This window comes from Pelmatolapia mariae, linkage group LG16_19, assembly GCF_036321145.2.
Source record: "Pelmatolapia mariae isolate MD_Pm_ZW linkage group LG16_19, Pm_UMD_F_2, whole genome shotgun sequence".
In the NCBI taxonomy this organism is placed as follows: domain Eukaryota; kingdom Metazoa; phylum Chordata; class Actinopteri; order Cichliformes; family Cichlidae; genus Pelmatolapia; species Pelmatolapia mariae.
In genome coordinates, this window is record NC_086241.1 from 58,116,734 (window position 1) to 58,142,651 (window position 25,918).

Sequence of the window (25,918 nt, forward strand, 5' to 3'; positions counted from 1 at the left end):
AAAAAGCACTTGAGATTCCTTTCCGTTTTCATCATTAGTGTGAACCTCATATGAAAATAGCATAGAAAGTATGCAAACATAGAATTCCATTCTTATATAGATTTCTAATCTTTAGCTAAATAAACCTTTTGTCCCCTCAAAATTCCCTTAACCGGCCAGAAGAAACAAGGAAAGCTCGTGGCCTCGACTTCACCCACAAGTCTGCTTTTAAGAAGCGGGAACATCTTTTTTCTGTTGCAACATCCTCCTCCTCCCCCCCCACCCCCCCCCTTCCCCCGGCATGAACCCAAATAAAAAGAAATATAAATTAACATATCAAACATGTGAACAGTCTGCAATTTCTTTTCTCCGCACTAACTGGTGTACAGTTAAATATCTTACCTATCAGCAGTCAGACACACACAGACACGCGCTCTTTTAACATGGTGCCCCCCTGCCACACACATACACAAACACACACACACACACTCGTACGTGAACAGTCTGTGCATAGACCCAGGTTTAACTTGTGGACTAACCGGTAATTGGAGCCTTTTCTCCCCGCTCCCCCCCCCGAGCTCCCCCACTGTGGTTTGTCCTTTAAAGGAAAATAACCCTTTAACCCATTTGTTGCCATGGCAACAGAAGCTGGCTCTGGGCTGAAGGGCTTAACACAGATATGCAGCGATAGACAGATCAAAACACACCGTCTCCGTGGTCCGATTCGGCGCCTCGTATCAGCAATAAAGTAAACAGAAAATAGGCGACCACAGATGCACGGTGTAGGGTTAAAAAGATTTCGATATCAGCCTTTGATCAGCCACACTGTTATCCTTATCACAGCTATACCATTAACGTGCACTTTAATTTATTTATTTCTTTTGCACACGTTTCCATTTAATTATCAAATGCATTTGTAAGCTGGGTCACGCTGTCCTTTAGCTGCTGCTGCTGACGACCCCCTCCCCACAGCCAAGCTCTCATTGGAGCGTGTTGGTGCCACAACAATCTAAATGCAGACTGAGACACTTTTCCATGCTGACTAAAGAGAGACACTATTCTTTTCTTCTGTCGCATCATGCTTCAATTTAGAAACACCGAATATCAGCAACCAAGTGCAAGAACACAAGTTGAATAACGGCACCTACATTTGCCTGCAAAGAAAAAAAAAAATCAGGTACTGAAGTAGAGAATGGTCCCTCCCTTTGTCCCTATCTGTATGTTTTATAGTAAACAGTCTGTGTGAAGTGTTTATAGTAAACTTAGGAGCAAACACTCGAGGGGAATTTGCATGACAGCGATAAAACCCTGTAAAGTTCGAGCTTCCATCTCTCTTAATGCCTGTGTTTCAGCTTTTGCCAGTAAATTATTTACCATCATCAACAGTTTGTGGAGAGCTTAAATAGTGAGCTGTGGCTGACAGGTTTAGCTAGAGGGCATGTGCAAGAAAAAAAAATAATAAAAGAGCCAGATTTAAGAATCTGTGAGACAGACGGAGCAAAGAACTGCCTCTAAAAACCTACAAAACATGACATTTTAGTCTGAATCAGCCACAAAGAAGAAATTTCCTTTTGTATTCAGTCGGTAATTAGATGGAAGTAGAAAAAGCATACTGAGGTAGAAAGTATGTGCTAAAGGCCTACAATATTGGTTCAGTTAGCAGTGAGCAAAGTTTCTGCTGCTTCACCCATTTGTTGATGGAAATAAATAATTTACTTACACAGGATAACGACAATTTTAGTTTGCTTGAGCCAGATTGTACAAGCAAAAATTTCCACTATTATCGAGACAAATTTAATTGAACTGTCTCGAGTTGGTCATTGCCGTTTTCTGCTTCAATGTGTGCATCTGTAGAGACCTGCAGTTTCAACAGTCTGAGTCAATGCTTCCCATCAGTTACAGTGGTGCCAGTGAGGCATCTGGTTGTAAGCATGAAGGAGAAGGTGGGAGGGGGCGGGTGGGCTTGAACACTCAGGTAACAGGGGGTCAACTTGTTCTATTGCACATACATCTCTGCCTTTTCTTCATTTCATGTTTCCAAAAGAAATCTCACAGTTATAAACAGGCAGCAAGTAGCATTATTTGAGTTTTTTTGTTTAAATAAAAAAAAGAAGAAGAAAAAAAGCTCTGGACAAAGATGGGAAAAAGCGCTTAATTAAACTGCAGCCAATACCAGAATATAATATTAATAATAATAATATTAATAATAATCATAAACAGGAATATTCACAAAAAAACAACAACAATAACCGTATACAGCTACACAGGCAAAAAAGAAAAAAGTAACGTCACCTGTATACATATCAATAAAAAAAAAAAAAACAACAGTGTAAAATTGATTGTCATTTTGAGATAAAAAGCATAACATCCAAGGCATCAACAGTGAGGAACTAACCGGGAGCTATAAAAGGTGACGGGGCTGAAGGTGGAGTAGGTGGAGGGGGGTTCACAGAACAAAAGCCCAATGAACACAGAGAACCCATTTGGCGCACATGCGTCTGACAAAGCTTTTGGCAGCTTTGTGTCCAGGAGAGCGGCGACACAGAGGCAACAGTTTGCACATGCCATCCATCCATCTGTCCGTCCCGGAGCGGAGAACCTAACAGCACGAGCCTCCGTTCGCTTCAACGCTCCCCCAGCTGTCCGATTTTAATGTCTTCAAAACTTCACCCGATGCTGGACGGTCGAGATGCAGCTTTTAAGCGGGTGCTGTGGCTCATCGTAAGACGCGAAGTAGAAAAAAACAAAACAAAAGGGGGTCTGACGAGTTCCACACCTGTCAAAATGATGCAGGGCGAGTTTCAAACTGGCGAGGAAGGCCGCGGCTGGGAGTGGAGAAAAAGGACAGCGCCGGAAGAAGCGGCATGGCTTTGATTTGACCGAGCCCTGTGACCAAGAGAGGTAACACTTGAAAAGCTTTTCAAGCAGAGTAAAGGGGAGTTGGTGAGTTTTGGAAAGCACGTTGTTCCAACACGAATAAAACACTCTCACTCAGTCCACGCGTTCACAGTTAAATGAGGACACGGGAGCTCATCTGTCCCTGAATGTGCCAAGCAACAGAAGTCTTCTTGTTCCACAAAAATTTACAGAAACTTCACAGGGGGGGTTTCTTTATTTCTTTTCAACTGTCCTTCTCCTGTCCAGTAATCAAACCTCGCTACCGTTACAGTCGGTGTATACGGTCTTCCCATTTACTGCCAGTCATCGTCGTCCTCGTCCTCTGCGTCAGAAGAGTCATCATTGGTGCTGTCGCCGCCCACCTGTCGCGTCCCATTCTGCTGCCGCGCAGCCAGGATGGCAGCGGCCTCGGCTGCTTTAGCCGCCGCCCGCTCCTCAGCCTCCTTCTGCCGCAGAGCCGCAGCCTTCTTCTCTTGCTCGGCGTGGCTCTTCATGTGAGCGCTGCGGCTCTTCACCTTGTAGAAAATCCTGCAGGGTTAGGGAAAAGCAGGTCAAAGATGCATTTTGCTTTCATTGCTCAGAGTGGTTATATTAATGCCTTCATGCTTTACAAGCAGCTAAAATGCAACTCTGCAATCGCCTCATTTAATATGCACGGCTCTATAAATATGCAATCTGCTACTCTTGCTATGAAGAGGAAAGCAGTGCTGTTTGTGTTTGTTAAGCAGGCTCAGTTAAGCTCAGTTTGTAAGTCTGGAGGTCAGGAACACAAAGCTGCTTTTAAGCATCCAAAAAAAAAAAAAAAAAAAAAAAAATAGCTGGTACTGGACGGACACTGGACACCAGCTACATCCTGGCTATGTGCGTCTGTTTGCAACATGACAAATGGAGGTGGCTGAGCACACACAGGGGACGTGTAAGACATCAGCCTCCAACATCACTATTATCAAAACAACTAATAATGTGTTGCCAGAGACAGATAAACCTCTTTCCTCATCACTAGGTCTGACTTGTTAGATATAAAACTGTGGCTCTCTAGAGTTTATTTTTGAAACAGTCAGTGACACATTGGAATTTCCTCAGCCATGTCATTGACAACTTAATTTCAGTATATTAAAACAAACAAACAAAAACTATCGGGTACCAATGCAAAGGGAAAGACATGCAAAGAAAACAAGGCTGTTTGAAAAAAGGTGGAACCCATTTCACCTGCTGTTTGCCTGACATGGTCACGGCAAAACAAACCGCTTAAGACTGAATATGCAGAATTTGAATATATAACTTTATGAATTATGGTGTAGAGAAAATGTTAAAAGCCCACTAAGCAAAAAGACATCATTATAAGTAAAAGGGTTCAGCCGGGGGGAATTATTTTATTATTTTAAAGAGCACAAAATGAAAATTAGATTATACGCTCTGAGAACCACCTCATAAAGCCTTTTTTATTCAAGTTTTATTGAAATACTGTATATTATTCAACAACTCATATAAAGGGTTCTCACACATTTACTCTAAGCTCAGTACTTCCAGACAGCAAAGAATCTGTCTCTCTGTAAAGACTGAGGTCAAAGTTCGCTAGCATACACGAACACAAGCTTCTAAACAACAATGATTTTCACTACTTCTTTGTGCTTTCTCATAAAATTATGAAGAAAACATTACAACTCCAAAGAGGATGTACTAAAATTCGATCATTTTAGCTCCACAATAAATCTCACGTCATGTGACACAACAGCAGATCTGCGATAAAACATTTCAAAGCTGTGAATCACCTAGCTGGATATCTGTGGTGGAGGATAGTCTATAATGAGGACACTGAGCTGGTGTGAAGAGCAGGCGTAGTGCTCTTCAAGTCATTGGGTAGAGCTGCACTGACAGGAGGTGTGATGTGCCGTATCTAGTCTGTGTTTCGGTTGCTAGGACACAGTTGGCAATAACATGGCCGGTGTTGCCAGAGGACGAGTTGTTATTTTACCAAAGCATGACAGGACGGTTTGATTCTTTCAGAGAGACACTTCCCTCTATTTACCATTCATATTCCAAGTGGGCAAAAGAAGTACAAATATTTCCAGCAGAATTTTTATTTTTCCCATCTTGTCCTGTCTAAGACTACTTACGCAACTCGAATGAGCGCTGCTGTCATCTTTGCATAAGCAAACAGACTCACCCCAGCCTCTCCGACACAACAGCGGTGACTGATGCCACATTTCTGATCACTGACCTGCCACATTTCTTGCAGGGAAATTCCCCCTCCTGACCAGCTGGGCCTTTGTTGCCTGTCGAAGGAGTCGTCTTGCGGGCGTTGCTTTCGTAGCGCTGTTTGGAGCTGGGAGGTGGCGGATGAGGTGGGTGAATAACCCGGGACAGCGACTGCTCCCTCCCCGCGTCGTCCTGGCCTTTCATAATCAGAACGGTCCCAGGCTGCACACCCAATAAAAGAAAGACGTGCTGTTAACATGAAAGCTCCAAAACACCTTTAACATACCTGCTTAGTGCAGCTGAAGCCAGTTTACGAGCAGCTTTTATATAGAATAGCTTCACAACGGTATGCATGTGGATGCATAAATGAGGATACAATGAAACTGCAACATACGCACAGCCTGAATTCATCTTTAACATTTAAAAAAATGAAAAAGAAAGAAAGGAGAAAAGTTTCTTGTTGAGTCACCGTTTCCCAACAAAGACTATGGAGTTGCACAATGCAGAGCAGAGAGCTGAGGGGAGGACTTGAGTTTTCTTCTCCAAAACCCCAGCGGGGGGCAGCAAAATCAACAGCCAACCAGCAACTCAGGCCAGGTTCAAAAGGACAAATCTTCAACTGATACATTTCTAAAGCAGGAATCAGTTTGCCGCAAAACATTTTTCCATAAAATCTAATCTTATCTTCCCAAACTCTCCTGCAGTTTCTCTTTGCTTTAAATTAAATTATATCGAACTTATATGTTCAATATAAATCAGTCCATATACTCGCTTTACAATATCTTTTAGAATGATTTTAGAATGATTAAAATAAATTACATAATTACATTATTTCTACTGTGAAAAATTATTTTGTAAAAAAGCACGGACATTATACTACTAAATAATACACTGTATGCGATAAGTATAATGAGTATAATAACCACAGTAATGATAGAAATTCAGTGCAACCAAACTAGAGCACCAACCTTCATATTTTGGGGTTGTATTATATTTAAAATACTGTTTTACTCATTTTATCTCATATATGAGGACAAAGAGGAGAAAACACTGAAAGGAGAGACTTCTGCGCTCGCTGCTCAGCTATACATGTTTTCATTTAATATATTCACACCATCATTAATTCATGCAGCTCTTCTAATTGCACACGTACATTCTCTGTGGACGGCAGCGCATGAGACGTCCTGGTAGGGCAGACATCCGGTTTCCTGTCAGCTGACCCTTCCCATTTCCTGCTGTCCTCCTCCCGCTGTGGCTCCAGTCTGTGAGAGCCCTGCTGGTCCAAGAAGAACATTGATTGTAAGACACACATCTCTGAGGGAAACTTACATCTACTAGTATACAATTCATTTTGAGAGCTATTTTGTACATGACCTAATTCACACTGTGGCTACTTAAATACAATTATAGCAAACATGCATATATCTATATATTTATAGATATATGCATGCAGCACTATTCAGCTACCATAAAACCCAACCAGCCTGCAGTTTCTGCAGTACTTTTTTTTTAAACATGCTCTACCTTCTATTATCAGTGTGTAAGGTTACTATAGACACCATGAACCACAGTTGCAGACAGCTACAGACTTTTACATAGTTCAGTTCAACAACGATCAGTGAGGATATCTGCATTTATTAAACAGACATCCTTTTATCCGCTATTTTCTGCAGCGCTAATGTGAAACATGGTTTAAGACTGACCTTGTGGTCCATCTCCTCTTCTGTGGTCTTGCTTTCCAAAGGCTCTGTCTCACCGTAGGTTAGTGTACCATTGCGGCCAGTCTTCACACGCTTCTTATAGGTGTAGTAAAACTCCACACACTGGGCCACCGTCTTTGTGGATACCTGTGAACCGCAACCGCGCTCTTTATTAGTGAATTTTAAACATTTCTCTTTTTTATAGAGTTGCTCTACATGTATGAGCATTTCAGAGCTGCTAAAACAAGCGATCGCACCCAAATGACTTATTTCTGAAAACAAGAGTTCAGAGCTTAAAAAAAAAATTAAAAAAAATAAAAACACACTCTGTGGTGTGTGTGGGTCTTTTCCTTTTTATAAATCATGGCATTTCAACTTCAGCTTAATTATATCTGATTGCCTTGAAAAACCTTGTTGCAAATTCAGCTGGAATGATTCATTTCAATATTGATTCATCTGCCATTTCCTCCACCTCTCTTTTTTTTCTTTAGTAGTCAGTGAACTATGTTGTCAATAATGACAAACGCCCATCACAATGATAGACAATGATAATGACAATAAAAAAGACAATGTCAGCACTAAATCTAATTCAGAAGTTTAAATTTGATTTGGCTAATGAAGCTAAAATAACCCAGCTAACATTGTGGCTACCACTTGTCCAACTAGGCTTTTTGATGATCATTTTGTACTTAATTCAGTTAGCTTAATCAGCTAGCTGATGTCCTTGGTGCAGAGTGGCAGGTAAGGAGCTCTCCAGCCTCAGTCTATAGTAAAGGCATGAGCCATGCTAGTGCCCAGTATTAGCTTTCTCGGGTTCACTGGCTAAAGAGAGGCAATTTTAGTAAAGCAATAACCTGAATGACAAATGATGCCACATCACCCTCTCTTAAAGGGACTGTGTTTCCGTCTTGACGCAAGCCAATGATAGTTAAAGTAACGTTACAGGGGTTGTATCACATCCACCATATTGGATGTGATGCAACATCTTCTGGGGAAAAATGGGTATTCCCAAATGGTTGGCAAGGGATTGCTGGCAGTTGTTGGGTGATCACAAATAGGGTGTTACACAAAACATCTTTAGGATTCTTTTGGTCACTAGCAGATATTCGCAGTTACCTGAAGTTGTAGAGACAAACTTCTCTGCAAACAAACTCCAACTACTTTCAGAGCGGTAATAAAACTTGGAAAAGTGTGCAATAAACTGGAAAATGATCAAATTTGCTTTGAAAGCACATGGCCTAAGTTTCGAGTTCATGCTGCACTTTTCACAGTTTCACTACCATTCAGAAAGTAGCTGGCGAGTCTGCATGTAGGCTGACCACAGCAATCTGCTCGTGACCAAAGGCACAGTTGGAGAATATACATTTTTGTCCCCTCATGATCCCTGGTTGCCAGATGGTTATGAACCAGCCTCTAGGCCTGTGTAACTAGGGCCTTATTAACTGACCCTACACTGTTACTATGGTTATCATAGGTCCAATATGGCAGACAAGTAAACGTCATGTACAAAATCCTCAGGACCTCAGTGACACTGAAATTTTAATTTTGAAAGAGAACCTCCTTGATCTCTGAAATGGTTCAGACAACAAAATTGTATCATTTTGCACTTTTGAGAAAAACCTGTTGACTATGAGACACCAAAAAAAAAAAAAAAAAAAAAAAACATCAAACCAAAAGGAAATACTTCTATGAAGCGACTCAAAGGAAGAAAAATATCATGTCTACAGTGATCATAGTAGAAAGTGATCGACAGCTACTAGATGGCCTTGTTCTTCCATCACTGTAGTCTGGACTTCCCTCTCCTTGTGTTTGAAAGGACACATACCTGCTTCTGCACCATGAAGAAGTCTTTCTTGTATGCAGCGATGCCTTTGTTAAACTGGCGTCTCTCAGCTGCTGTCCAACTGTCTGATCCTGTAGAGAGGAGTCACAGAAAGACAGAGGAGGAGGAGGAGGAAGAGAGGTAGAAAGAAAAGAAATGCAGTTGTTAGTTTAAAACACTCCAAAACTATCTGTTTCCATATAAAGGGTGTGTGTGGAGCCTCGTCAAGTTCGCTTCCACCCCCACTCTCAACACACACACTACTGGATAAACAAAGGCTCCCCTGTCTCCTGCTTGGGATTAACCACATGCTGCAAGCCTCTCCAACCCCCCACCCCCCCACCCAATTCTCCTACTTCCCTCATCACATTGACTCTGACAATCCTCCACAGTCACCGACTACCCCACCACGGCCACACTCTCACTACTGCAGCTGCTGCTGCTTTGAGGCAAGGCAGAGGGCTCAAAGTCAATCACTGTTTTAATGATGAAAGCACAAAAACTGGGGCTAAAAAAAATGGTCTAAAGAATGAAATGAAAAGCCAAAATATGCACACATGGGGTTCATCTTGGGTGAAATCAGAATTCTCAATGATTTATAAGAATTTTTTTTGAGTTTCTTCAAGTACCAGCTGGTTGGAGTATAACAGAAATAGCAATAATGGATATGACTTTTACTTGACAGGGTCACAAAAACAAGGATGGTGCATAAATACGGTGCAATTTAATTTGAATTGAATCTAATCTGATAATCTTACCGTATAGCAACTTGCTTTGTGCAGTCAGTCTAAAAACCCCACGTTATAAACTTAATATCACTGCAGACCGAAACCAAACAACTTGGATATGTTTAGTACAGAAAAAGGCTTGAAAGTCAACTTTTTGATAGTGAATCCAGTATTTTTTTCCAACTTTACAAAAAATCTCAAATACCCTTTTTTAAAATCTAAGGTTATTTGAAAGAAAAAAAAAAAAGCTTAATTTACCTGAGTAATGGTAGTTGGACAAATGATGAGACTTTGGGAAAATTGGATTCCTCAGCATCAGCATGGACAGAGCAGCCTGAAAAACAAATAACATACCATTAGTGTTTGAAAGTGAATAAACACGGCACAGCAGCTGCACAGCAGTGATTGTTACGAGCCTTTATACAGCCAGTCCCTCCTGCTACACAAAGCCAACTCTTGCTCTATTAGGCGCTCCAATTGTGCTTTTATAGATCCGTAAAACACTCTGAGCCAAAGCGTGAATCAGTTTCTCACAGGTAACTAGGGACTGAGATAACCACTGCTCTCACTTTCCCTGAAAATGCCAGGTATCTGAGGGCTTTATATCATAATTGTGCGCGCTCGCTGCCATTGTCAAAATAACAATTAACTTTGTGCTCTTAAAGGAGAAACTGACTGTGCGTGAATGCTGGAAGGCGGCAGCTCGAGCCGGCCCGCTGCAGAGAGTGGGCGCTATGACAGCCCCCTCCCCCTCCCCTCGTGGTTTCCTTGACAACGTTGGACCACTGCTCGTCGCTAGGGCTTGAAATCTTAACCAGCAGCATCATAAAGCACTCTGACAGCTCTACTACTACGCTGCAAGACAACTTCTGCTTCAGTAATGGAAGTATTGATTTAAGATCTGCATTAAAGTCACTGTAATGAAGTGCAACGTAATGCGCAATGCAAAGAGTCTTCCTCTGCTGATGAGTATCATACATAATTACCATACCATCATCAGTTACATCCTCTTTACATTGTCTTTACACTAAGCCCATATCAAGTGTGACAGATAGAAGAAACAGTGACTGACATTTAGCATTGTTTTTAAAGTTGTATACAACAATAAATTATTATCATTGCCATCAATCTTTTCTATTTCCAATTCTGACCATTTTTTTAAATATTCCAGCATCCTATTACAGATGTTGCTCCAACCCTCCCACCTTTTATTTAATTCAAATAATAGTACATTTAATCACACAATAATAAAATATATATATATGAAAAAGTCACTGGATGTTCAGTTGCTGGGAGTTTAATGGGGTTGAAATGGTGGGTAAGAGCCACTAGAGATGCTGCCTCCTCAACATTTAACAGCAACCACTCTTTGACCTCATTACAACAAGCGCAGAGTCTATTATTTCTCACACACACTGAGGTTTGGTGTGTTTTATGTAAATGTTTTATTATTCTGCTGTTGAACACAGCTGTGAAAGTTGCGTTTCAGTCGGTTGCTTACATGTTACAGTATCAGCACTGAAATCTTCACTAGATCGATCTGTTGATGTGCTCAGATGCAACTAGTGGTCTGCAGTAAGTATGAGACACAGGATGCATCATAGCTGCAGTGTAGTGGAACACCCATCTGTCCAGGCAGATTTCTCAGGAACGCCACGCTGAGTGATGGCAAGGTCATAAACATTTATGTCACATGTTGCATTTAAGGCGCTTTCTCTTGCGAGTAACGCCAAGAAGAATGTGTGAACCTGCCAACGTGACTGACAGCCACAGTACATTTTACTGGCCGTGCTGTCTTTTTCTCTGAGACCAACGTGTGAAACAATGCAAGAAAGCACACTCAAAACATAACACTAATCACCTGGGAATGCAGCCAACAATTTCATCAACCACTAAAGATATGTTCACTACCACATATGACAAAGAAAAAAGGCAGATAGCACCGAATACGAGCATGAGAGCTATCAAAAATGTGGCATATTTCTTTTAAAATCTCCCTTAACCATTTTATGTTTATCAACTGATTAAATAAGTGTTTCAGCTCTACAGCCCCCAGCAGCACGTGTACCTCTTTGTGCCTCGATACAGGAGGATCAGTCTGCTTCTGACTAAACGGCCAAACGGTTTTACTATCTCCGTCATCTCAGGCCACCGGGGTTTCAGAACAGAGTAAAGTGAAATTCTACTGATCACTCACTTCCTTTCACTACTCACCAAGTGCTAAAGGCACTGAATGACTACATTAAAAACATGCTCAGCACATGTAAGGGCACTCATCACTAAACCTAACATGTATAAGCAGGCAGTCAGTATTCTACAATATACAGTAGTGTACTGCATAAATCTCAAGGCAGCACTCATTTCTATCTATGAAAAGTAGAGTATTTTTCTACCAACACAGTGATTCCCAATGATTTATTATCCAACAACTTGGTATATCTCAGCATGATGTGCAGTGTGTCTTTAAAAATTTCGAGGAAACTGGACATATTGAGCACAACAAGAAGAAGTGGCAGGCCAACAGCCTACAGAAGATTAATATCTGCCATTCTTCAGGAAGGGAAACGGGAAGAAAAGTCTGAGGTATTCCAAATTACACGATGAACTGGACTGAAAATCAGTGGCAGTAGGTCCTATAAAGTGCTAAATCCAATCTTGAAATCCAAATCAGTTTTACCATACAACACGATCTGATGATAACTGCTTCATTTTTCAGCATTAAAATGATCCCAAACACACTCTCAGTTCCATAAATGCATATGTAGTTAAAAAAAAGAAAGAAAAAAAGACCATGCAATCCTATCAGTAATGAATTGGCCTCCCCAGAGGGGATCATCTTGACTGAGAATAGAACAACATCCAAAGAAGAGCTTTGAATGTCCTTCAAGAAGCCTTGTCAGCAATTCCCGAAGAAATTACAAGAAAGCTTACCCAAGAGAATTCAGGCTATGTTGAAGAATAAAGCATTAGAACTGTATAAAGCCTGTGTATTATATATCTGTACTTCCATGCATGTTTGCACATGTTGCAATAAATCACTGCACCCATTTCCCATTTTCCTAGAAAGGTATAATGAAAGATTGGGTGGCTCAAGATTTTTGCAGTGCATTTTTGAAATGGTGCTGGTCTATTTTCAGGGTACCGAAGATACAGCTTGACATGTTTTCTGCAGGCAGGATTTAATTATTTTGACAAGGACACATCAGTACAAATACTGATTTTTTTCTTCATTCCTCTGCCTTTTTTCTCCTACACTGAACAAGCAGACAGAATTGTTCACATGAGGTTTAAAATAAAATCTCAAGCAAAATTGCCAAATATTCTAGTTTTTTAAATTTTAGTAATTTATTAGTGCATTCTTGTCTGCTTTTGTGCTGTGACAAATATAAAACATTCATTCTGTTACATGGAGCACAGAAACAATAAATGAGCATATAAGAACTATGCATGATGCCTTTGTCTCAAATATGAAATATTACCATTTAACAATTTCTACCGAATGTTACTATACTGTAACACAATATAATCTGTGTGGACTTTATCTGTGATCTGTAAGTGAAAACAGTCTTTAAGAGGTAAACAGGTTGGTGTAAAGTGTGAGTGGGCTAGAAGAAAACCTGGCTCGAGTCCGACCACAGTGAAGTACAGCTCCCAGTTATGTTTTTATTATTCATGGTAATCCCTGTTGCACTCAGTATGGATTGTTCTGTTGAACTCACCATTATGTCCCCTTTGCACTCGTACAGACAATGGTGGGCTAACTCCTGGTTGGTGCCTCCTCCACATAAAACGCTGGAGCAGGCCAAGTGCATGAGGTTTTCCACTGCAAAAGCAAGAGAGAAAAAAATGATTTTGCATACAGTGATGACAATAAAACAATGTATTATTAAGATATGCAATACATGGAGACAAAATATGGTTGGTTTCAGTGTTCTGGTATGTTTTTATCATCCAGGACTCAACAAAATTACATACTCCAGCTGTTAAATGAATTCCGCAATATTGCAACATTTATATACTATTAATTGAAATTCTTATGAAGAGCCGTTTTTTTCTTTAAGGCCACTTTCATTTATCAAACTTTTCACTGCACCACCATCTGCGTGCCATTATATAAGCTTTCGGTTTCACTTCATATTCTCAAAAACTCTCAGGCAGTGACTCACCTTTCTCCTCAAGGTCAGGTTTTCCTTCCAGTTCGCACAGGGGAACCCAGACCAGTTCTGCACGATGATGATCCTGCTCGACAGCAGATCGCTGCCTCAGCTCTGGTACTTCCGCCTGGTACCGTGAGCCAATATTTATGCGTCTGGGAACAGGACATCAGTTTTAAAAACAAGGCAGGAGGTGTTTGATCTATTTAAAATTCATCGACTCTTTCTGCATTCACGAGGCATTTATTCACTCTTAAATATTTTAGCGAAGACAGCATTTGCTTTATGAGTATCAGTATCAAGTTGCGCTTTACAGTAAAGCTCGTGTTGTTTCTGAGAACGTTTTTATTTTCTTTGCTCGTCTGTTATATTCTTTAAAAGGTCACAGAAAAATTGCTGAGGCGCTCCGGCTCTGAACATTGCAGCTCTTGTACTGTTAACCCAGCTGAACTGATGGTCTGGATTTAGCAAGAAAAAGAACAAAACCATGCAAAAATAAATGTGAATCAGATACAGTTTTGTAAAAGCTTACATATCAATGCAAACCAGATATCTCAGTGTGAAAGTTGTGAAAATTATGCTGTCAACAGATAGCGCTAGGATATCCCCTCCCTCCCTTGCATTTCCAGAGAAACTGCAGTGTACCCAGCTGAGTGTGTGTGTATACTGGCAGCCTCCCCCAGAGAAAGTGGGCTGCTAAAACTTGACCTGCAAAGGCTGTTCTGTGTTTGAAAGCACACCAGATCCAGCTGAAAACATGATTTATGGGAAGCCTCCCTAGCTCGTCCCTGCCTAACATCTGAGCAGCTGGCATCAGGGAAGCAACAGCTTGCACAATGCACCCCCATAAACTGCAACTCGTCGTTGATGCAACTACAAAAAATGGATTTTCATACACACCCAGCTATCAGTGGCTTTGTTTATTCATGGAGTAACTGCTGACTTTATCTAGAAATGCATTTAAGGTTGCAATTCTTTACATTTTCATTACAGCATCTACTTTCACTTGTTTTCTGGAGTGGCCATTCTATACATTTACATTCAGTAAATGCATAACGTTCTATGGAGTAGTTTTCACTAGCAGCTGTAGTGTATGCCATTCTCACCCTGGATTCAGGGTCTTTCCATCTAGGATCTTACCGTATACAACCCTCACAATCTATTACTCATTCTAGGCATTTCTTTTCCAACAGCAGGCCTTTTTTTAGTTTTTGATTAAATTAGATTGTATAATATTGTTTCTTTGTATTTATAACACAGTAAGTGCAACCAGTGAGCATCCTTAAAGCAAAACAGGTAGCCCCGCTTTACTATCAGTAACGGCTACATGTGCCCATTCTAATCACTTTCCAACTCTGCCAAAACTTTAAATAACATTTGCATATCACACTGAAACCAGGTTTCATGTACAACTTAAAAAACGAGATGTTCTAGTGCGACATTGGGCCACATAGTTGATTCAAAGAGACAACTTCTGGTAATAATGTTAGCTGTGGATGACAGAGCAAAAGAATTCAGTGGTAACTGTGGTGAAGGGGGAGGCTGCATTAAAAGACGGGATTAGAATTTCAAGAAGTCTATGTTCTCCTTCAAGACGTTTCATAATTCAATTCACTGTTATGCTTTGAATAATTCATTGTAGCAATATAATTCCTTTCAAAATAGCACTTAACCTCTAAACTGATCGTACAGGAGAAATACTCACGGCTCATTGCTGACCGGAGTGGCCTCGCTCATAGCAGACAAAACTGGTGGTGTGATGTCGCAGCTGTCTAAGGGGGCAGCAAAACACACACATAACAAACTCACTCCAGCAACAACAAAGACAAAGCACAGGAGTACACTAACATGCAGTCCGTCAAAATTCTAATATATTTAAAAAAAAAAAAATTGTACCTGGTCTTACATTCAGTTATTTATGGGGAACTACAGCAAGGTGCTTATTACAAGTGCACAAAACTTTGATCCACAGGACATCTAAACTGGAAATTCATTCAATCAAGTTTTATAAACTTCCTTTTTTACTTACTAGATCGCAATAGGCTGCGTGTGGCTGACTTGGGTGTAGCGGGAGGGGGCAGGCCTGGGCCACTGGCCAAAGCAGATGACAGGAAAGTAGAGAAGTACAGGCCGGTGCCTTCACGAACAGGGCTGAGGATCGGCGGTGGTGTATAGGGGGGCATGGTGATAGAATTGTCGGCGAGGCGTACGGGGGAACGTAGGTGGCTTTGGTAGGGTGTAATGCTGGAGTAGACGGGCGGGGCGATGAATAAAGGTTTAGGTGGCGGGATGAAGAGAGGCTCAGGGCGTGGACGGCGTTTGGACTTTTTGCCATCGTCGTCTTTTTCACCCTCTGCGCCATCGTTCTGGGAAGGAAGGAAAATTTTATTTTAAGAGGTGAGGTTATAGCAGAAGTTTTTGTGTCTCAAATTAAAAATATGCAAAAAAAAATTATACACAAAGCTGGTTTAGTGACTGTAAAAGCCTCAAAAGAGAGAGAGAGAGAACAGGGACCCCAACCCTCAAATCTTAGGTACATAATGTACAGTATGGCAGTGCTAAACCCTGCTAATCTGCCTGATCTGGGACACGGCAAAGAGCTCACCAGCTATCCCCCCTCCATCCAAATAAATGAGAGAAAGGGAGAAAAGGGTACAGGACGAATATGGGGGCAGGGAACGCATGAAGCATGGCTGGGGGAAGGGAGAATGTGTTCATGGGTGGGACAATGTGGAATAAATTCAAGGATTTATAGTTGGAATTAAACAGAAAAAACAAAAAAACAAACCAAATGTATATAAAAGGTGGGACTCCAGTCTATTCTCCCTAACTGCATAGAAACTCCCATGCAACTTCCCTCTGAGATTTTGGTGAATGAGTTCTGCGTATAAAAGTGTGTTTTAAGTGTAGAAAAAGCAAAAGCAGCAAGAATTTCATGTGTATCCACCTGCTCAGCACTGTCTGACAAGGAGTTCCTCAGTGAGCGTCTTCGGGTGACGATGACCGAGGGCTTGTGGTCTGCGCGCCCGAGATCCTGGGAGTTTGAAGACCTGTGAGGCCAGTTGGTTGCCAGACTTGCTTCGTCACTCTCGGGAGACGAGGGTTCCTGCCTCCGGACTGGAACAGACACGGGAATGACAAGTGGAACAAGGTTGTCGTCTCGAGGTCGCTTAGGGTTCATAATCTCTTGTTCTGTGGGACTCCATGGCCTGTGTGGCTCCTAATAGAGATGAAAATTCGTTATTGCAATGCTCTTTATAAATGGTTTTCTTTTAAAGCATATGACATATCAAAAAATTATACCCACACTAAATTAGTTCTACTGCCTACTCGATAGTATTTTTTAAAAAAAGCTAATCTGACTCCTCAAACAACAACACTGTGACCACTAAAGACTCACCAGAAGCAACAAGCAAAAAGGACAACTAATTAAATCAATTGCCTATAAACAACATCTGTAAACAATGCCACTGCCTACCAACTCCAAGGAAGAGTAGCTTTGTTTTCCAGCTTAGCACACCCCAGTAAATAGATCTGATTAACAGGATGGGTGTTAATTCAGCTGAACAGGCTGCCGAACTCTAATCAGTACAATAAACTGGAATCCCACAAAACAACACTAAACAACAATTAAATCAATACTCAAACAGATGCAGGCACCAATCACATTGAAAAAAAAAAAAGCACAAGAAAAAGTGAACTGCTGTGGCAAGAAAAATTTCAAATGTCAGAATTTGAAATATAATAATGTCTCACTCTCAGCCCTTTCACTATCGTATTTTACTGCTAGTTGCAGCACTTTAGTGACATATTTAACATGCACTTCGACGGAACAACCCCCAAAGGCATTCTTCACAGTTTTTTTCCTTTGACAAACCATAATGAGTGGGCCTGAGCAGCCTCTGTGCCGCGATCAACTGAGGAACAACTTCAAAGCCATTTAAACGACCACATTATAGGACAGCTGAAGGCAGATGCATGCCGTCTCTGCACACTGCATCTTCATGGTTAGAAAGGCATGCAGCACTGTGGCTAAGCTGGAGCAGCTCTCATTATTGCTGGTGGAAAACTCCAGCCCTTCCACCAGAGTGGTGGAGAGATATTCTGCTGAGCACTGCAGGCAGGACAACCCTGCCTGCACCCCTCCCTGTATAGATAAAGGGGGGAGGGCAGGCTGGAGTTTCTCTGCTTTGAAGGGGAGGGTGTGCAAGCATGTAACTAAACACACTGCCTGTACAAGCAGCTAACTGTGAGGGAAATTCAGGCCAAAGCCATGCTTAACTATAGACGTACTGACTCAGCACTGTTTAGCAACAGCATTTGTTGCACAATAAAGACATTCAGCACATAAACACAGATAATTGTATGACTTTGCATGGTACAGTCAGGGTATAATATCAGGTTTGTACATTTAACAAATCCTGTGAGAGGTGTGAAGTCATACATGGAGGCTTTCCTAGAGCACATTTTACCCCAATTTAATATTTGCTATGTAAAGTTTTGTCTCAGCTGCAGATTTTCCCCAAAGGGCAGAGCTGAGCAGTTTACTTTTGCGGCGTACACTTCACTGGGCTCTGATTACATTCAGCATCTCTTCCAGCAACACGTTAATCACAAACAACACAACTTTTGGCACAGTTTTCCTGGCAGGGGCATTTGTCCCAGTTCCCACTCTTGCTCTGGGAGTAAAAATCCCAATGCAATTATACCCTGGGATAACGCTAGAAACCTAGACTTCCAGCTCTCACCGAAATATTTGCAATTAAGGCTTCCAGCTTGTAGCGACAAGTTTAGATTTAAACAGCAGTGCAATCACTCGGATTCAGAACATTCTGTCCTTTTATATCAATACTTGTTTCTGCCGTCCTTATGCTTGATAGAAAACAGCTGAGAAGCAGATGAGTGGGCAAAACAACATGGAAAACAGAAAGGCACATAAAAGGCAAGGGGGAAAAAAATAGCTGCATTGCCAGTTTCCAAATGAAATTATGCATTTACCTTAAGATGTGATGGTGGAGACTCCCTTTCTGAGGCCTTCTGAGCAAGCATCTCCAGGTTGACCTCCTGGGAAACCCTGCGTTTCCTGCGTGTGCTTTGGATGACACCTGTCGGGGCTGCCTGGATGTCTCGTGACCCGTTCTGCGGTCCCTGAAGCACTGGTGCTGACTGCTCCAAGGGGACAGGCAGGAAGGGATTGTCCGAAGGCGCGCCGCCCTCCTTGGAGAGCCGTCGAGATCTGCGAAGCTGCGTTTGGGATTGAGGCTGCATCTGAGGCTGCGACTGAGTCAGGGGCTCAGACTGCAGAGGGGGCTGCAGCGGGTCTGATGGCTGCTGTGGTTCTGGTGTGATGTCCTGGATGATTGGTTCCTGGATCTTTGGCGGCGCTGGACCAGAGGACTCGTAGGAGTGTACCACAACGGGCTGGGGGTGAGCGTGAGGGTTTGCATTTTGCACACCAGGGTAATAGTCAAGCACATGGGGGTTTTGTTGTTGCAACTGCTGATGCTGCATTTGCTGAATTTGGAGCTGTTGCTGCTGCTGTTGCATCTTTTGTTGCTGCTGCTCATGCTGTATTTGTTGCTGCTGCTGTAGCTGTTGCTGCACATGTTGTTGGTGCTGAAGGATTTGTTGCTGCTGCATTTGTTGCTGGATTAGATGTTGCCGTTGTATTTGTTCTTGCTTCTGCAGCTGTTGTAAATGATGTTGGGATTTTGCATTCTGTGCCGCGTAGTTTGGAGGGTTAGGTAGAGTTGTCTTGTTACCTTGGAACGTCTGGTAGTAGGCGGGCAGGTGCTGCTTGGGCTGACCAAAGGCCAACTGGAAGGACTGCAGGACTGAGCTTCCTCCTGGGTGGGATGTACTCTGCTGCTGGGTGTTGATCACCCCTGATTTTAAGGTGTCCTGAAAAACTTGCGGCTGCTGCTGCTGCTGTTGCTCCCACTCCATCCCCCGAGACTTGCCTACATCCCTGAACACTTCCACTGCAGGTTTGTCTGCAGCTCTGTTAGGGGGTTGTTGATGTGGCTGCAAGCCAGGGGTCTCTTGCATTGACTTCACAAATACATTCTGGGTCCTTGAGTCAGTTACTCCTCCAATATAACTTGGAAAGTTCTGCCCCCAGTGAGGCATGGTGGTCCAAGGTGCAGCTCTCGACTGCTGCTGATTGGGCTCCTGGTGAGCCCACTTCATGGGTACAGTCTGCTGATAATGACCCCTGCTGTGGTCGCCCTTATCTGGGCTGAAGATGACAGAGCTGAGGTACATATGAGGGCCCTCTGGATTGGATGTCACAGTACTTGCAGCCTCACTCTGTCCAGGCTCTGAAACATTACCACTCGCCACATAGTAGGACCCATCTGGGTGCTGAGAAGTCTCCTTCATTGCTACACTTTGATCGTTGAAAAATGTGATTCGTTTGCCTGTTCTTTTGGCATTAGGTTTCTGCTGCGCCGGTACGCTCATGACGGGCATGAATATTCCGAGGCAGGTAAAAATTTTCAGTCAGCTAAAGTGATAATACTCCACTTGAATGTATCAATCCAGCAATCAAAGATGGGAATATACACGTATACCCTTTTATAGGGAATGTACAATAAAATAAACCAGTAAAATCACACTGACGTCAGAATAAGCAGGAGCCAGGTCGAACAAGGTTATCTTCTATCCCCTCTGAAGTTCTTTGTGACCTAATCACAGGTTGTCAGCCGGGAGTGAACAGATATGAAGACGTTTGTGTGTTTTTCTCATTCATGGACAACACCCTGTAGAGAAAATGAGACAGATGTCAAGCACTGAGCTATCAGTCTAAAGGGACTCTCCCCACTGGAGGGTCTCATTAACATCCCTGACTCAATCATTTAAAAACCTGTTGTTTGCTTTTTCAGCAATAGACCTCGACCGAAAAGCATGGGTGTGAGAACAGAGCATGCGAGGCGCCTATTCACAAAGCTCATGTGACAAAGGGATGATGTCCTACATGCAGGATAGCATGTATACAACCAGACGTGTGTAGAAAACTGGAACCAAAATAAGGTAGTTGAGAGAGACAGCCAAATCAATAGTTCCTGGAAATGTCACACAGGATATTACTGTGCTGCATTTAATCAGCAATGAAACAAAAACGAGCACTGTGGGGAAAAAAAGCATAATTGTTCATTGTGCCACTGCTTTATCATCATTATCAAACAGCACACGTGACCTTTGACTAAAAGGAAGCTCCCTTTCCCGCGTAACAGACGGCGGACTGAAAGTGATAGAAACCACTTTTTTTTTCTTTTTCTCTTACAACTCGGTGACTCATCAAAGGGAAAAGAAGGGAACCCATGCCCTTTGAACCACGGCCGGAGACTCGAAAAAGAAGGGCAACTGAAAGTGAGCAAAGATGAGTCAGTATGAAACTATCTATGCAAAGGGGGGGAGCAAGGAAAAAGTCAAAATGGCCTTGAAGGCTTTTTTTAGCTTATGGAAAGATCTTGACAATTGCTGGTAACCCATTATTAAACTATTATCTGATGTCCAAGTTTCAAAACAGATTCTGACACAGTCCAGTTTGCCAAAAACATCCTGGCTGCTCCTGTTAAAATTTCAAATCAATCCTCTGTCTGTGTAAAACAAAATAAACCTTGTGCAGCACTAAACAACTTCAAGAGAAAAGCATTACAGCTTTGTAATCGCTGCACGGCTCGTGTTGCACACCAACAATTTGGCAAGATGATTACATAAATGAACACGAGAATCTTTACAGGATGGCCTTGCCAAAGGTCCTTTCTGGCAACATAGGAAGTGACTGACAATTGTCACCCTTTACTCTGGTGACCTGGTAAGACACACACACACACTGCTTAAAATAGAAAGCTGCAGCTGTTCAGATCCTGCACTCTCTGCGAGACACCACTGACAGAGTAAAGTGAATAGCCACACTATGTGGGCTAAGAAGCTGTTTCTGCATCAGTAGCAACACAATGTGCTGCTACACATGCATGCAGACACGTTGTCAAACTCTGACACATCCTCTACGAAAAGCTGCACGTTTCTTGCAGGATGATTAAAATAAATAAATAAATAATTACATAAAAACGGTTAAGGGTGACCATGCCGAGCATTAACCGCACCATCTGAGGTGAGAGATCATCATGACGCATCACAAGTGCAGCCTTACACAAGCCTGGGGTTTAGCCCAATATACAAACTAACACGTTAAATGGCTTAAAATAAATGTCAAGCACCATTAGCCGCCCTAATCCATCGCCATTTCCTAATTCAAAATCAGCACTAGCGCTCACACACACACACACACACACACACACACACACAATACGCGGCCTGCACAAATAAAGAAAACGCAAGAACACTCAACGTGTTGCCCTGGACCCACTCCCTCCACATCACTTTCTGTTTCCAGCCTGTTTTACGAGAAGCCCTTTGTTGCAGAAAACGGATTATCTACTCACTAATGCCATGTCCCATTGCAACAAACCGAAGCAACAATGCAGCTCCCCGTGACGAGAGAGGAAAAAAGTGTGGTGGCACGGCTAACAGACAACGCTAATCGATTCAACTTGTCAAAAAAATTAATACGTCACGTTTCTTTCTATGTATTTTCGTTGCGATCCGCGTTCACTGGCACGTTATACACGTCGCACAGGGCGAGCGGTAAGCCCCGCATGGAGCTCCGATCTGTCGACCGCCCAGTCCGCCACGGGCGAGGTAAACAAAACTTTGTCAGCAAGCTGTGGCCACAATAACGCGCAGTGTCGACCGTATCAACAACGCCACAGTCATCGACAGCGTGGCTCCTGCCCCGTGTTCCCCGATACTTACTGTGTTTGTCATGAAAGCTGCTACTAACTGCAGCTCAGCCCGCAGGATCGCACACTCGCAGCTCTGTGCGGCCAGCAGCGGCAGCAGGCCCGCACAATGCACTCCGGCGATGATGACTGCATATATCCCCGAGGTTGACTCATGCTATGTTGCTGACCTCACTCACTGCTACTTTTCTTCCCTTCACCTCCCCTTACAAAGAGGGAAAATTTGTGGAGAGACAGGGGAGAGAGGAGGGGTGCGCGGGTCAACCTCGCTGCGTAAACAAGAGTCCTTCCCGATAGGAAACGGGGTGCTAATCTGGAGAAACGTGAGCGCAGTGATGCCGCTGTCTGTTGCACATTATTGCACGATGATTGCACTAAAAACACACACACAGGCAATGCGGCCTATTTGCTCTGCGCGTCTCTGTTCGTCTTGTGATTTCCCCCCTCCCTTAACCCAGCCACCAACCCAGCCCTCCAACACCACCAGCGCGCTGGCCACACCCACTTCCCTGCCCAAATAAGGGGTTTCCTTTGACATGCAAGGCGCCGTAATTTACGGAGCAAGATCCTTCTCAGTCCATGCGGGAAATTCCAACACACATGGGAGGACCGAAGGTCTGAAGGGGAAGGACGTTCACTTTCCTTTCACTACATTCACACTTCTTGTTTTCTTTCTATTGAATATTTTCTCTGTGAAATCTATGTGCAATGTTTACACGTGGAAACAGCAGACGGAAGATTGTTTCTAGAGACAAATGCAGAAAGGCCCTTGAGGGTGTGGGGCACAGAAAGTGTTTATAACAAGGGTTGTGTGATTTAGTTTTCCATATAATAATGTGAAACAATGAAATGCTACTTCATAGGAATCACACTGTCTTCAATTCAATGGGGTATTTTCATTACCTTAGGAAACATTGCGAAATGCAATTTCCTGACAAAATACAGATAAGGACAAAATCTCCACACTGAATCATAGACTGGAGCCAGAGCATGTAAGGATTTCTAAATGAAAAACAGCTTAAATGGCTATCCAAATAAGTAAACTGTGAAAATAAATGTGGAACTGAGAAATGAGATATACTCTAAGTAGAAATTGACAGTTTCACAGATAACTAATAAGAGGAAGTACACAGGTGTAATTAAAGGAATGCACTAATATAACAGCTGACTATCTGTATGCTAGGCCTGATTATCCAATGGGCATTCTGCGCAAGTGCCCAGGGGCCTCCACCACCTCCATCTCCTCCAACTGCCAGGGGCACACCTAGGCATTCCCAAGCCAGCCTAGAGTAATCTCTCCAGTCTCTCCAGTGTGTCCTTTGTCTGCCCTGGGGCCTCCTCCTAGTGGGACATGTCTGCAACACCACATCCCCCTAGGATGCCAAACCACCTCAACTGGTCCCTTTTGATGTGGAAAAATAGTGGCTCATCCTCATCCGATCTCTTAAGACCGAGCCCAGGCACCCTTTGGAGGAAGCTAATGGAAGTTTTCATCTTTTGCTCAACCAATTCAGCAAGCTAACAAGAGGATAGCTGTAGTAGCACCTCACAATTGCAGTGGATTTATAATCTGAAACTGTGGTTGGATCTAAATGAAGAAGCCAGGCTGCTCTCACCAGTGGAAGGCCTGCCGAACCTCACAAATGAAGAAGTATCCAGTGAATATTTTATACCTGCATCGTTATTATTATGTTATTATGATTATTATTCTTGTGACAAGCAAAAACAAGAACTCCTTTTGTACAAGTAGACACATCTCAAATCTGTGCTTTTCCCAAGAAGAGCTCTATCTGTGCATCGATTTTTATTTTAACACTCATCCGAATGGGGCAGTGAACAAGTGCAACAGATAGTGATACTGGCAAGTGGTGCTGACAGGAGGAGTTCATCATGGAGACAAATAGACAGAAAGAAGACAACAACAGGTGTGTGTGTATGACGACAATGACATTATTATTATTACTATTATTATGAGTATTATTTAAAAACAAAAGTGAAAGAGCCCTGACTGCTTGCGCTAAGTTTTAGCGAAACTGTATTGTGGTGTTCTCTATTCAGAACTATTCTTTGTACATGTATGTACACATTCATGTCAACCATCCACCCCTTTTCTGAACCATATCACAGTTGCAGGGGGTCTGAAGCCTATATCAGCTGACTTTGGACTTCAGTGAACTGAAACAATTCGATAAACCAAAAGGAAATGTGGGTGTTTTTTCACCAAAGTGCATAGCCTTTTTTTCATATGTGTAAAGGATCAAATTAATTATGGCTGCATCCTTTAATTTCTACTACAACACTGGGCAAAATCACGGCAGTGCAGGCCTGTAGTCTCTCCTTCTTCTCTGTGGATCTCAAATTACATGACAGGACTCACCAATATAAGTCTTTAAAGTTTATGGCTGTAACATTTGGTTGATTAATGGGTTAGTCCTTAATGTTTGAGGAATCCAGCTCATTTTCTGGATTCTGGATTTTCTGGAAACAGTAAGAACAAAGTGCAGAAAGGGAAAGCCTGAAATCACAAGAAAACAAGCATCTTCCCTCTGTGTGCTGACATTTTAGAGCCCACATTCTTAATCAGTACATCTAATCTAATCTATCATGTACACAACAGGAGAGGTTTCTAAACAGTGCACATAAATGTCACTGTAAATGCTGACACGCTTTTGCAACGACTGCCCAAAACCGATGCTTCTCCTTAATAAAGTCACGTTTTAGCACGTCGCCACATTCCAACCTAACTTACAAGTGTCACTGTTTACGTAGGAGGGACCTTTCAGATAAATGTGACATCGCTGGTATGAATGGTAGTCTGGGGGCTTTCTGGGATTTTTACAACTCGCGTTTGTGAGAAGGACGTGGGTTGAAAGGAAAAACAAAACAAAAAAACAAATAAAAAACAAAACAGGGGTTAGATCAAAGCTCGCTGTCTAGTAATGACACATTAATAGCTTCCCATTTAGCATTCGCCTTCATAAACAAAATACTTAACAGCATGCACAAACAGCCCTTATGCAGTAACAGTACTTACATTAAACTCTGCCCTTCCATGGCACACAAGCCTTCATCATCTCGCTGTTTCGACAGCGCCCCGCTGCACCTAATCCTGACGGCATGCTAGAATAGTGTAACGGTAGCGACTGATTTAAGCGTCAAACTTTTTTTTTCCTCACTAGGCGTCACTTCCCCAGTCCTACTTTGATTCAGTTTTAGCTAGCAGTCGATGGTGCAACGGGACATTAACAGTGAATATATAAATGTCAAACGGACCGACTGAACTGCTAAAATGTTAATTAGCTGCAGTGTTGATAAACTCGACTGTAATAAAATGGGGCCGTTGAGGCCGCGTACCGTTTATGTCTTAACGGCTCAGCGGCACCTAGTTTATCACAGTTTATCACAGGCAAGATAGTAAACCCCCGCTGCACCGGAACATCGGTTGAATAATGTCGCACTTTCATTCAGGTATCTCAAGTTAGAGCTTATATTATTTTAATATATACTGCATTTAAAAAAAAGAATGAATTACTAGCAAATCTAAATGTAGACAAAACTTCTAAAAAACACACAAAAAAATCCCCCAACCCTAACCCTAAGCAGTCGGCCTCGCGGGATTTAAACGAACACG

The 25,918-nt window shown here is 42.5% G+C and overlaps 1 protein-coding gene across 4 annotated transcripts; it reads right to left on the reverse strand.

The window, feature by feature from the left end:
* Positions 1-278: 278 nt before the first annotated feature.
* mideasb (mitotic deacetylase associated SANT domain protein b) lies at positions 279-25,604 on the reverse strand. Of its 4 annotated transcripts, none has more exons than XM_063500005.1 (13): positions 25,322-25,604; positions 18,479-20,241; positions 16,428-16,700; positions 15,510-15,846; positions 15,186-15,252; positions 13,493-13,635; positions 13,046-13,149; positions 9,585-9,660; positions 8,602-8,690; positions 6,780-6,923; positions 6,230-6,352; positions 5,099-5,298; positions 279-3,405 (listed from the first exon to the last, which is right to left on the reverse strand). In XM_063500005.1, exons 2-13 carry the CDS (start codon positions 19,949-19,951, stop codon positions 3,171-3,173), a joined length of 3,264 nt encoding a protein of 1,087 aa, XP_063356075.1. In that variant the 5' UTR covers positions 19,952-20,241; positions 25,322-25,604; the 3' UTR covers positions 279-3,170. The 4 variants fall into 4 exon arrangements, with proteins under 4 accessions (XP_063356075.1, XP_063356077.1, XP_063356074.1 ...); XM_063500007.1 differs by lacking the exon at positions 25,322-25,604 and adding an exon at positions 22,301-22,697 and having other exon boundaries at positions 6,230-6,349; XM_063500004.1 differs by lacking the exon at positions 25,322-25,604 and adding an exon at positions 22,301-22,697.
* Positions 25,605-25,918: the final 314 nt, after the last annotated feature.